The sequence below is a fragment of the Protopterus annectens genome, chromosome 2.part1 (genome assembly GCF_019279795.1).
Source record: "Protopterus annectens isolate FY-2018-M chromosome 2.part1, PAN1.0, whole genome shotgun sequence".
Classification (NCBI taxonomy): domain Eukaryota; kingdom Metazoa; phylum Chordata; order Ceratodontiformes; family Protopteridae; genus Protopterus; species Protopterus annectens.
The window spans coordinates 1,597,644,755-1,597,659,017 of NC_056729.1; the positions used below are offsets into that span (position 1 = coordinate 1,597,644,755).

The 14,263-nt window shown below is 43.4% G+C and overlaps 1 protein-coding gene across 1 annotated transcript in view; it reads right to left on the minus strand.

The window, feature by feature from the left end:
* The window catches only part of PHC2 (polyhomeotic homolog 2), a 2,832,203-nt gene that overhangs the window by 180,928 nt on the left and 2,637,012 nt on the right, over positions 1-14,263 (minus strand). Inside the window, 1 exon segment of the mRNA XM_044063043.1 lies at positions 12,795-12,997. Coding sequence (XP_043918978.1) covers positions 12,795-12,997 — 203 coding nt within the window.

A 14,263-nucleotide genomic window follows, 5' to 3' on the forward strand; every position in this document is an offset into this window, starting at 1 on the left:
CTGACATCGGACTGGAGCAAGAAAAAAGTTTCCCCAACGGGGTACTTAGCTTTGAGTAGGAGAAGAAAGTCTTCGGACTGAAGTTTGTTCAGAAAAAAATTGTCAGGAGTCAGCCGTCCGGCACTTGTGAAATGCTATCACCGCACGGCAAGAAAGACTGGAGAACATGGCGTCGGCTGTCAGCTTTGTACTCCTGGTGCTCTGACGTCAGGGAGCATGGCTGAACAGCCGACGCCGGACCCAGACTTTGGGATTCTGGCCGACAGAGGACTGCCTGTCGGCAGGGGAGAACCCTACAGTCATGACTGCAACAGTGAAACACGATGAACATCTGAGGGTTATGCTACTCAACAAAAGGAGTTTAAATCACAAAATACACGCCGAGGCACTCCTCAATATGGAGAATGTCGACATCTGTGCAGTAACTGAAACCTGGTCCAAGGCTCCAGAGAGCACCCCTAGCACTACCGGGCTACAACTCATACCACACGTTTCAGCCACAGAACACAGACCGAAACACAAAAGGAGGAGGTGTACCCATATTCATCAAGGATACCTACACCTCCAGGTTAGTGGTGCAGCATAATATCTCTGAGGTCATCCATGTGCAACTAACATCGGGCAAATCTGCAATGCAAATTGTGGCCTGCTACAGATCACCCTCCATGACCCAAGACCACCACTCCACCTTTCTGGAGACAATGGAAAACATGAAGGTCCAACTGAACACTCTGATATTGGGCGATTTCAATTACCCTACCATTCACTGGGAAAACTACTCAAGTACAAACTCCCAGGCCCAGCGCTTCCTGGAATTCATCAACTCAAACATCCTGGATCAGCTGGTAAACTCCTCTACCAGAGGTGAAAACATATTGGACCTGGTCATCACCAACATGGGCAACAGGTGTTCCACACCGGAGGTCAACCCATCACTGGTTAGATCACACCATAAACTAATCACTATGGATGTCCACACCCCACCACCACCCCCAACTAAGAAAACCACAGTAAAAAACTTTATTAAAGCAAACTTCACCTTACTTAAGATACAGGTGGTAAGTTTCCCATCCCCCCACACTGAAGGATAACAATGCCCAAGATGCAGAAACCTTTACAAATGCACTCTAGGAGCACCTACAAGGATGCATGGATCTTGCCATCCCTAGCAAAACCAAGACTCACTCCTTTAAGAGAAGGAAACCAGTTTGGTGGACCCCTGCCATAAACAGGCTATACTATAGGAGGAGGAAACTAGTTCAGAAAAAAAGCAAATCCCAAGAAGGAAAGACATCCCTGATCAGTATCAGTACGAAACTAAGGTCCCTCATGAAATCATCCAAGGCTAACAATGAAAGAAAAATAGCCAAGGATTCAAAAGATAACCACAAAGCCTTCTTTAGCTATGTTAAGAATCTAAGTGGCAACTCGCAAACATGCACTGAACTAGTGCAAAATAGCACAAAATATACTGAACCTACTGATATTGCCAACATCCTGGCAGATAGATTCAGTGCAAACTTCACCCTCCTCTCACCCCCAAAAGGGTCCACAACAATAGTGAAGTGTAGTGTCCCAAAAATCACAGATGCACAGGTGAAAACAGCCCTCTCAAAAGCCAAAAACACAGCGTCAATGGGATCAGATGATTGCACAAACTACAAAACAAAAGTACAGCTTTGTACCGACCATAAATGTAGATGTTCAAGTGTAAACACTGCTGCAGTCATTACACTTAGGTTATCCTGCCGTCAAGTGGTTCCCCAATCGGCTTGAGTTCCAGACTCTTGGTCCGGCGTCGGTTGCTGTCGCCTCCTCCCAGACGTCAGTGCGACAGGGGTATACAAGATGCAGCCGACGCCATTTTCTTCAGTTTTTCTTGCCCCAGATGTCAGGTGCCCCCAAATAGGTAGGCAATTCAAATTGCTAGTAAAATATACAAAAGAAAAGCAAACCACCATTCTCAGTTACCAGCATATACTCCCCATAGGTAGTAAAGGATAGATGACCTAGGTACGTACCAGAAAGTAAGAGGGGAAGGAGGGAAGGTAACGTGGACTGCAGCAGTGTTTAGGCTCGAACATCTACATTTATGGCAGGTACAAAACTGCACTGTGTTCGTGTTACACTGCTGCAGTCATTACACTTGGGTGGAATCCCAAAGCTGAGGTAGGGAGGCTGGATCTATAAGGCATTAGGGGTGGCTATAAGGTCCTGCAGCACAATAGTGGCGAAGCCAGCTCTGGATCTGGAGTATAAAGGCAAATGGTAATGCTTGGTGAAGGTATGCACAGAACTCCATGTTGCTGCTTCCAAAATATCCTTGGTAGGTGCTCCTCTGAGGTAGGCAGTTGAAGTGGCTGTTGCCCTGGTGGAGTGAGATCTAATGCTGCTAGGTACAGGTTTTCCATGGTGAGTATAGCAGAAACGCATATAATGTCCTATCCATTTTGAAATAGTCTGCTTTGAAATGGCTTTTCCCTGTGCTCCTGTAGCATATGCTACCAATAATTGCTCAGATTTTCTGAAAGCTTTGGTTTTGTCCAAGTAGAAGCGTCACTGCCTGTGAATGTCCAAAGAATGTAGTAGTCTCTCCCCTTTGTTCTGTGGTTTTGGATAAAAAGTTGGCAAGTGAATAGTTTGGTTTAGAGCCACACTTGATACCACCTTTGGCATAAACGTAGGGTTAGTTCTTAAAGACACCCTGTCCTGGTGGAAAATGAGGAAAGGTTCCACTGCTATTAGTGCCTTTAATTCTGAAACTCTTCGTGCTGATGTTATTGCCAGTAGCAGAGCAGTTTTCCAAGAGATGTACTTTAATTCTGCTGTATTAGCTGGCTCAAAAGGAGGTAAAGTTAATTTTTCCAAAACAAAGCTGAGGCCCCAAGTTGGTGTAGGTGCTCTACGGGGCGGTCTTATGTTTTTAGCCCCTCTGAGGTACTGTTTGAGCAAAGGACTAGAAAAAATTGGTGGATCCGTGTTGTGATGAGCAGAAATGGCTGCAGTATGGATCTTGATGGATGAAAAGGAGAGGCCCTTGTCCAGCATCTCAGTTAAGTATTGAAGTATCTGAGGAATGTTTGGGACAAGAGGGTCAAGGCTGTGTGCTTGGTTCCAGGCACAGAATCTCTTCCATTTATCTGAGTAGGCTTTCCTGGTGCTAGGCCTTCTGGCCTCCAGAATGACATCCATAACAGCTGTGGAGAGAGGCATGGCTTGCTTAACTAAGGAATTTTCCACGCAGCTAGGTTTAAGGTCTTTAGCTGGCTGTGAAGTATCTGACTGTTGTGCTGGGTCGGCAACTGTGGGATTTGAGGCAAAATCCAGGGTGGTTCTTGTGCCAAGTTCTTTAAGATTGGGTACCAGTGCTGGTGTGGCCAGTCTGGTGCAATCAGGATCATCTTTGGCTCTTCTTGCCTGGCTTTTATGAGTACCTTTGGAAGGAGAGGTAGAGGAGGGAAAGAGTATACTTGCAGGTTTTTCCAGCTGAATGAGAGGGCATCCACTTTCCATGCTTGTGGATGGTAGCTCCTTGTGCAGAATTTCTGTAACTGGCAGTTCATTGGGGATGCAAACAGATCTATGTCCAGGCTCCACCATTTTTGTGTTACCATTCTGAATATTTGTGGATTCAATTCCCATTCGTGGGGGTCCATGATGTTTCTGCTTAGGTCATCTGCCAGTGTGTTTTTCTCTCCTGGCAGGAATTGTGCTTGCAGATAAACTTGGTAGTCTAGAGCTGTGTTCCACAAGGTCATGGCTTGTCTGCAGAGGGGGTAGGAGTGTGTGCCCCCTTGCTTGTTTATGTACCACATAACTGTGGTGTTGTCTGTCTTTAGTAGTAGTTGTCCTGGATGCAGCACATCCTTGAAAGCTATAATTGCATTTTGTACAGCTAGCATCTCTTTTTGATTGATGTGGAGATGTCTTTGCTCTGTGGGCCACTCGCCCTGATTTTCCTGCCATATGTTCTCCCCAGGCGTAATCCGATGCATCTGTTGTCAGTGTTTGCCTGACTGTGGGTTGAGTAAAAGGCTGTCCCTTGTTGAGGTGACAAGCTTGAGCCTACCATTGAAACTCCTGTTGAAGGCAAGGAATTAGTGGTATAACTGTTTCCAAACTTTGACAGTGTTGAGACCATACACTCTTTAGGTACCATTGTAGTTTACTCATATGCAGTCTGGCATATGGAATTAGTAGTATGCAAGATGCCATGTAGCCCAAGGCCTGCAGAATTTTTCTTGCAGGGAGTTGGGTCTTTGTTGCCATCAAATGAAAGTATTGAGTCAGTTGTCCTTGCTTGTCTGGCGTGAGATAAGCCATCTGGGCCATTGTGTTCAAGCTGGCACCCAGGAATATTATCTGTTGTGAGGGCACTAGTTTTCATTTCTTTTTGTTTACTGTGTACCCCAGAGATGCTTTAGAAGAATGTCCTTGCTCTCTGCTTGAATCAGGCAGTCGTCCAGGTATGGATAAATTTGAATTCCTTTTTGCCTGCAAAATGCAATTACTGGTGCCAGGAACTTTGTGAAGACCCTGGGCGCAGTAGATAAGCCAAAGGGCAGTGCAGTGAATTGATAGCGCATTGAACCAGCTAGAAATCAGAGGTATCTTCTGCAATTTTGTCTGATAGGGACATGCAGGTATGCCTCTTTAAGGTCCAAAGACACGAGCCAAGCTTTCTTGCCCAGCATGGGAAGAAGCTGCTGTAGTGTCAACATTTTGAATTTTGGAACATCCAGGTAAGTGTTTAGAGAAGAAAGGTCCAGAATGGGTCTCCAGGCTTTGTCCTTTCTGGGAACCAGAGAGAGTCTTGAGTAAAATCCTTGTCCTTGCTCCTGTAGTGGTACCTTTTGAATAGCTCTCATGTCCATGAGTGCTGTAATTTGTTTTTGAGCCTCTGCCCATTGATTTGTGGCAGATTTGGCATTCCTTTTAACCTTGGCAGAGTGTGAAAGTGGAACCTGTAACCTTGAGATACAATGTTGAGAACCCATTTGTCTTTGGTGATGCAATGCCAATTGTGATAGAAAAGTGCCAGTTTTCCTCCTAAGGGGGCTGCCAAGAGAGAGCTGTTTGGCAGCTGTATTGGGAAGTCATTGAGGCTGCTTTTTATAAGGTTGTGGCCTGTCTTCCCCTTCTTTCTGGCCTGGTGTACCCCATTGTCGAGGCCTGTAAGGGCCTTGTGCCTGACCTCTACCTCTTGGACGTCTATATCTGCCCCTTTGAGGTCTGTCTGTGACTGGAAAGGACCAATTCTTTGTTGGCCAATTTCTGCTAAAACGAGGAGGCTGAACCTGTACGAAATCCTTCACCGTTTGCATAGATTTTGCCTTATCCTCCATATTCTTTAATACCTCCTCTGCCTTAACTCCAAACACATCCCGCTGCAAAGGTGCATCCAATAATTTTGCCTTAACATGTTCTTTTAACCAAGCATGCCTTCTAATGACAGAGCCAGTAACTGCTGCTCTACAGGAGGCCTCTAAGGAATCAAACCCACATTGCAAAGTATGTTTTCCCACTTGTTCAGCTGCATGCAATAAATCCTGCATTTATTTAAAATTAGGAGGATGTGAATCTGGAAGCATCTTGTTTCAACTGAGACATCAAAAATTGCTGACATTTTAGCATGTGAAACTGGCAATTTAAGGCTCTCATTGCTAAAGTTGCAGACGTATATACTTTCTTTCCCCATCTGTCTAATGCTCTGGAATCTAGGTTTTTTGCGGAATTTTTTTTTTTTTTTTTTTTTTTAGGTTAGGTTCATAGGTTTGTACTAAGCTAACTGCCCTTGCGAGCCATTTTAAGCCTAGCCAATTATCCCTTGTGAGACTCAAACCCTACACCTTGTGTTTGTAAGGTAAACACCTTAGCCATTAGGCCACCCTCCCAGCCTTAATCCCTTTGGGTCCCTGAGAAATAGTTTCAGGGTCAGCAACAGGGCTTTTGTACACACATTTGTGAGAGTCAGGGACACTAATATCTATCAGGTTTAACTGGGGCTGGGGGTAAGGAGCCAGGATTTAAGCTGGATTCAGTGTACACATCATCCACAATATCTAACACTGGCGGAATAGCAAGGGGTCTGTGTTGAGACAATAAAAGGAAGTCTGAGCCTTTTCTTGGATTCTGAGTAATCCTGGCCTTCCCAATGGAAATGCTCCCTCATGGTATGTAAGGTCTCCGCAAAGGAGTAGTCCTCAGGCGGAGAGGCTGACGGAATTGATTCCTCTGCATCAGAATCCTCATAAGGGGGTAAAGAATATCCTAGGTCTGAGGATGAATCTGAGGAAATGACACCTGGTCGGAAGATTCATAGTCTGCATCCTGTCTGGGACTTTTATCAGGAGGGGGATGGGACCCCTTGATCAGGGTGATTAGGTCTTCGGCCATTTTTAGCATTTGTTTCTTAGGCATGGAAGCCTGTCATGGAGAATGCTGTGTCTGTTTCTTTGTTTGTAAGGGGGGCTTAGACTTAGCAGAGGGTTTAATGGTTAACTGGGTAGGTCTGAAAACACCCTCTGAAGCTGTGGATTGCTCAGCTACTTCGGTTCCCTCTGAAGGGTTAGTTTCGGTAGGCTGAAAACCTAGAGCGTCCAAAGGCCCAGCCAGCTCCACGTGGGAGTCGGAGGCAGTCTGTGGTTCTGTGGAAGCGGTTGTCAGGGGCTACGTAGGCGCCTCACTGAAAACCGGAGAACCAGCAACCGGCCTAGAAGAGGCCTCGTCAGTTTTGGGCCTCGGATGCCTGTCCTTATCTTTGCGCTTTTTATGTATTCTGGTCGTCGGAAGTTTCAACGGCATGGTGTAATTGAATTTTCTGCCAAAATAATGTTGGGCAAAATCAAACAGAGGTTTAATAGTGTGCTTGTTAAACCTAGCACAAAACCGACAACCAGTGACGTTGTGGTCTGGGCCTAGGCATGGAATACAATAGAAGTGGAAATCCTTATGAGGTATTTGCTTCCCACAAGAAATACAGTTATTAACCTTTACTGACATCGGTCTGAGGCAAGAAAAAGTTTCCCCAACGGGGTACTTAGCTTTGTAGAAGACTTTGGTTCTGGATTCGGAATGAAAATCTCAGGAGTCGGCCGACCAACACTTGCGAACTACTTCTGCTTCGGGCACCGCGTGGCAAGAAAGACTGAAGAAAATGGCGTCAGCTGCATCCTATATACCCCTGTCACACTGACGTCAGGGAGGAGGCGACAGCTACCGACGCCGGACCAAGACTTTGGAACTCAGGCTGACTGGAGAACCGCCTGACGGCAGGATAACCCAAGTGTAATGACTGCAGCAGTGTAACATGATGAACATCTAACCCCCCACCTAAACACGCTGTTCAACCTCAGCCTCTCCACGGACTACATGCCCATAGAATGGCGCATCATCATGGAACTCATTAACAAAGACATTGGGAACCTTCAAACCCTTGACCTGACCCAGTTCGGCTTTGTTAAGGGCAGATCATGCCTACTAAACCTGGTTGACTTCTTCGAGACCATCACCAAGACCATAGACGAGGGAGAGGTGGTTCACACAGCCTACCTTGACCTCGCCAAGGCTTTCAGCACCATTCCCCACTCTGGTATTACAGAAAAGCACCAGCCTGAACATAAACCCCTATGTCACGAGATGGTTTGCCAACTGGCTTACAGACAGAACTCACTAACTAAGAATAGCGGGCTCCAGGTCCGACTTTAAACCAGTCACAAGTGGTGTCCCGCAAGGCTCGGTCCTGGGACCCCCTACTGTTTGGCATATACGTCTCAGAAGAACAGGCAAACACAGGAGGACTATGGCTAACCAAGTTCGCCGATGACTGCAAACTGGGAGCCATAATTGACTCTCCAGCTGACATGGACATCTTCCAAAAGGGCCTTACTGAGCCGGACACCTGGTGTCAAAGTCATGGCCTCAAGCTAAAATGCCAAAAAATGCATAGTCATCCCGTTTGGGAAAAACAAAACACCCACGAATTACCACATAGGTGGCAGCCCCCTTAATACAGAAGAGGTAATAAGAGATCTGGGGACCCAGGTAGATAGTAATCTCTCCTTTGACAATCATATTGCCAAACTAGTTAGGAAATCCTTCTATGTGGCCCATCTAATTACTAAAGGGTTTGCATCTACAAATAAAGAGGTTATAGTGCCCCTCTACTCATTACTCATCAGACCCATCATAGAGTACAATGCCCCATTTGGGATGTACTTCACAAGACGCTTCCAACAGCTGGAAAGACCACAGCAAGAGGATTACTGGCCTCAAACATATGTCCTATGCAGCCCGACTGAAAAAACTCTGGCTGTACTCAGTGGCATATCGTTTACTCAGAGGCGATCTCTACCTGACTTGCAAAGTCATGTCCAACTCAGAAATGATGGACATGCTCCACCTAAAGAAATCCAAGTCACTGTGAGCCACGCGCTCTAGTGAGCTAAACCTCACCACAACAATAAATAGAACATGCTGGATGAATAGATTCCTGTCAGAGAGACTCCCCATGCTTTGGAACAAAATTCCAAACTACATTAGGCAGAGCCCCTCACTAACACTCTTCAAGAGAAACCTTGACGAGGTAACAGAAAATACACCCCTGGGATCACTTCATTGGCTCTGCTTGACAGAGGATCAGTTAATTAATAAATGGGGTGTCAAAAGCTGACACACTCTGGCTAGGCTTATAAATGCCCTCGGGCAGATAGCCTAGTACCTACCTATGAACCTAACTGAAGATTTTTGAATGGCAGCATAAAACACAGTTTAGATTTTTAGATGGGAAACAACATGAGATAGAGGAAGAAAGACAGAGTAAATGGATTCCTTTATTAAAAGAAAAAGGTGAAAGTATTACAAGAATGAGAAAAAATAGTGAGGATTTTCATTTAGCCTGCCCTGTAAGTTATAGCAGACTCAGGACAACTGAAACATCTTAATACAGCTGACTGGAAAATGTTCTTTACTCTGACGGTGTTCATATTCCTCCCCCATAACTAAGCTACAATACCAATCTATTTTTATCATTTTTTGCTCATTAAAATTACCCCACAAAGAAAAGATAAGAAAAGAAACCTTTACCTCTTTTAACACAATGATTTCTGATTCTTAAGGACAATAAAAATAACCATTCAGAATATTGCATTCATAAAGCAACAGAAAGAATTCTAAGAACTAAGCCAACGAGGGAATAGAGAAAGGAGATTCTACCGATAAAGATGCCTGCAATTAGTGGTACACAGAAGAGAGCAAGAGGGGGTTGGAATTTACTGCAGAAAAACTGGCAAAGGAACCAAGGTATATGAAGCAAATAATTGGAGAGGGAAAGGTAACAGAACGGGAAGAGGTCAAGAATACATCTGGACTGCAGGCTAGAGACTGCCTTCCTTACTATTATGGATTGATATCAGTACAGCCAAAGAGAACAGAATAGGGGGATCCTACGTGAAAGACCAGCACTGGTAGAGATTTTAGTAGAATTTAGAACAGAAGTTGCTGTCAAAAACAGATAATTAGTATGGCATATAAAATATTGTATGATAACTATAGGAATCAATCACAGGAGGTTAGAAAGGACTGAAATAGAGACTGGATAAGCAATTCAAAAAAGAAAGAATGGCATGATACATGTATGGCTCCCACATATGCAACAAAGTCCAGAAGATTTAAGTTTTTGTTTGGAAGTGTTTGCATAAGTATTTTTATACCCCAAGCAGTCTCCCAAAGGATTTTTCCTTGGGTAGATTGCAAATGCTGGAAGTGTGATGGGGAAGAAAGATTAATTAGTAACATATCTGGGTGTACAATGAGTTGGCTGATTAAAAAAAAAAAAAAGTTAAATATTTCTAATGGTACTTTAAGTACTTCTAATTTCAGCCTCAACAGAAGACTGTAACCATGTGAAAAAGTCAAACCCTAGCTCTGAAATGGTGCAATGTTAATATACACTCTTCAACATTACTCTAATATATCCTATGTACAAATACAATAAGAACGGTTACTGCCAGAATGCATAGTAACAATAAGAAAAGTATCAACACTGAAAATGTAGGACATACAAGCAATGACAGCGGTTGAAATTTCTGTACCACACAAAATGAACATGACTGAAAGAGAACAGTTTCCTCTAGCCAAGCAGATGCAGGCAAGTGGCATAATATTAAACTGTGTCTAGCCTGCAAAAGATGCATTAACTTTAATAGGTCCATGTACTGTATGCTGTGTATTTCCCTCAGTGGCATCAGTACTGCCAGAGTGCTCCTCCCCAAAAAACTCAGACACTTCATCCCACTGTCTCCTGGTGGTTACTCCAGTGTCCCAGGAACAAACCGCTCTGGTGGCATCCCAAATTTTTAAAAGATATACAACAAAAGGGGAAAAAGTATGGCAAAAATCAAATTCCCATAAAGATACAAACTCTCTCAAAGTAAACAGGCAACTAAGAGGATTAATTAGGTCAAGCATAGCCAACTTTGAAATGTAAAATACCCTCCCAAGTGAAAGATAACCATAAGGCCTTCTACAGCTATGTCAGAAACCTCAAGGGCAGCACACGAAAATGTGCTTAACTCGTGGTTAATGGTGTCACACTGGTAATATAGAGAACCTGTCAGCAGACAAATTCAGTTCCAACTTTACCACCCTCTCACCCCAACACACCCACAATAATACCCTCAAACATAACTCCAACTAGGAGGCATGTACTGGCTGCACTCACTAAAACCAAGAGCACGGGCTCGATGGGCCCACATAACATCCCAGGATGCATCGCAAATAATCTAAAATACAACTTTATCAGGACCCCTGGAGTCATTATTTAATTACAGTCCTAACACAGGCTTTGTGCCAAGTGAATGGAGGACTGTGATGGTCACCCCCCTTCATTAGAGAGACTCGTCAACAGATCCTAGAAGCTAAAGACCCATTAGTCTGACTAGTCTTATTCGCAAAGCCGTAGAACAAATTATTATGGAAATTATCAACAAGGACATAAGAGACCACCAGACACTAGATTCATCACAGTTTGGCTTCGTCAGAGGAAGTTCAAATTTAATGAATCTGGTGGACTTCTTTGAAAAGGTCAATAAGACAATGGATGAGAGTAAAACATATACTGCCTACCTAGACCAGGCTAAGCCATTTAATTAAATACCCCATGCAGGCAATGTCAGCAAACTTAAAGAACTAGATATAACCCCTTTATAACATGCTGGATAGCTAAGCTGGCTCACTGACAGGACCCAGGAGGTTAGAATCAGTGGGGTCACCTCCACAAAGATGCTGGTCACCAATGGAGTCCCACAGGAGTCTGTGCTAGGCCCACTCCTCTTTGGCATCTACGTCTGGGATGTTAAAGCCAATGTCAAAGACCTCTGGCTAACCAGATTCACATATGATTGCAAACTGGGAACAGTCACTGAGCCTCCTCAAGATGAGAACACTCTTCAGGAAAGGTCTAATACAGGCCACTTGGCGCCAAAAACCAGGACTTAAAACTCAATACCACAAAATGCATTATAGTACCCTTGGGGAAGTTTGCCACCCAAGGTAACTATGTCAGCAATAAAACACCCTTAAAAGTTGACTCACTGGTCAAAGATCTGAGAACTCATGTAGAAAGTAATAGAGCATTCGACCAACATATGTCCAAGGTAGTAAGAAAATTCTTGTATGTTGCTCAACTTATAAGTAATAACATTGCATCTAGGTCCAGCAAGGTCATTATACCACTGCACTTGGCCCTCATCAGGCCCATCACAGAGTATAAGGCCCATCACAGAGTATAATGCCCCTTTCTGTATGTACCTGACCAGACGAATGAAGCAATTGTAACGTCCCCGAAGATTCCATACAAAAATGGAGTAAACACTGTCCTATGCTGATATCTTCAAAGCTGTGTCTCTTTACTTGGCATCATACTGACTTCTGAGAGTGAAGGGACTAGGGACCTAAACCTTGTCATCACAATAAACAGGACATGCTGGAGGGATAGATTCCTGTCCCAGAGACTTCCCATACTCTGGAACAGGCTACCCCCATCTATGTCAAGCAAAGTTCTTTATTAGCACTCTTCAAGAAAAATCTTGATGAGTAGATGGGAAATAGGAAATACACCCCAGGGATCACTTCCGTGTCTCTGCTCAACAGTGGCACAGGAAAATAACTTTCTTGGGTGGCGTAACCCAGTGAACCTTGTTGGCTAGGCTTACGTAGGCCCTTGCGCCGATAGCCTAGTACCTACCTATGTGAATCTTTGCCTGGCATACAAGGCATCCCTGGACCCTGTTTTGATGAATCTTTTGCACATTCGCACATCAAACAGTATCAGAACTGCAAGATTAAAAGATCTAAGTTTTACTTGCACCACAAATAGGACATGCTGGGGAGATGTTTTAAGAGAATTCCCATTATCTGGAAAAGGCTCCCTATCCTTGCCAGGAACAGTTCCTGCCTATCCCTATTTAAGTACAAGTTGGACCAATGGATGGGAAATAAGAAACAGCCCTGGTCTGACTCCAATGTCTCTGATGGACAGATGCAGTCAGTATATCACCTGCTATAAATCAAATATAAACATTTGGGTTGCATGGCAAAGCTTTTAAGGGCCCTAGTGGTCCTTATTCTAGAATACAACTATGAACTTATGAACTAGTCAATTCTGAATTACAGTCAGGTATTTAAAGCCATGTGCCACACAGATGACAAAAACATTTAAACCGCTTTGCACCCTTATCAAAGCACAATCCTGAAATAAAATAATCGCACGCTTAGTAATAACAATATTTCAGTACCGGAAATGGTTCTGCTCCTTCTTGGATGACAAACCCTTCAATTACATGCGTCAATATTTGTGGCTTCACAATAGCTTGGGGTGGTTTGCTTTCGCCACTGTGAGGGGTGCTACCAGCAACAGTTTTGGTTGAGTTTCCGTTTCCTGATGTCATTGCAGGTAAGGCAGCAATACTCCTTACAGGAGAGCTTTCCTGTTCCTCCCCTGTAATAAGAAAAGAAACGGATTATAATAATGTACACAAAAGCATCCTGAAACACTCCAAGATCAAATATACAAAACAGTTAAAATAACCAGTTCTTATTCTGATTAAATCAGCACCCATACGAAAAATGTTTCTGGATGTTATGCGAGTCTCAGGTTCACAGTTTCAGAGATGTGAAAACCACTACATGATGCTTCCACTTACAATCTCCCCTGCAAATATGAAATGCAAAAATGCAGACAGATACAGAGTGCACAGGCAATTCAAGAGTCCTACAAGACCCTGTATCACAAACATTATTTTTTGTTAATGTATCTAGTTGTAAGACTAGGTTAAAAGATTTTGCTTCTGTACTTAAAACACTGTAAATCAAAGCACAAATGATCTCAATACAAGAGACCAAAAAGAAGACGGCATTTTTAGTCGCAAAATTAAGTAATTTGCAAATTATTTTTGTGAAATCCCTCTGAACTCTCTAAATGACCAATAAATTTATTTAAAATAAACTAAAGGTCAAGTTTACCTTACACAAAGTGACTAGCTTTCCCTTTAATCAAACCTCAAAAGTGATACCCAAGTACACTATGCCCTCTGGTTTTCAGCTGTACCTATTACTGCCTCTGTTTCCCATATGCATCTCTATTTGTTTAACTTTTTTTTTGTCCTGTTCTTCCCTCACTTCCTGTTGATCATCAGCACCCTCCTGACCAAGAGACCAATTTGTTCCTGAATACATCGGCCATCATTCAGGCATGGCTTGATATACATATATTACATATAAAATTCCATGCTACAGACTCCAAACTCTCACTAGCACATGCATACCTCCTACCCAGTCTCCGTTAAGCCTCTCCAGTGTTTGCAAACTTACAATCTACTCTAATTTCTCAACTTGAACAAACTTGAAACAAAACTGCTAGACTGGTCGCAAACCAGCCTTACAACTCTCACCACTACCTTCCACTAATGAACCTAAAGTGGTTAGAATTCCCCCAATTCCTCCTCCTTTCACAACTTCAAATAACTTACTCCATCCTCAACAAACCCACTACCTGCCCTGCTCTCTCCTCTCTAGTACCCTACTCTACCCCAAAATGCTCACTCAGAAGCTCTGACCAACATTGCTTGGAGAAGTATATATATATATATGTATATATATATATATATATATATATATATATATATATATATATATATATATATATATATATATATGGATATTTATACAATACACAAGCCCAAAGGAGTCACTGGCAAACTTCTCT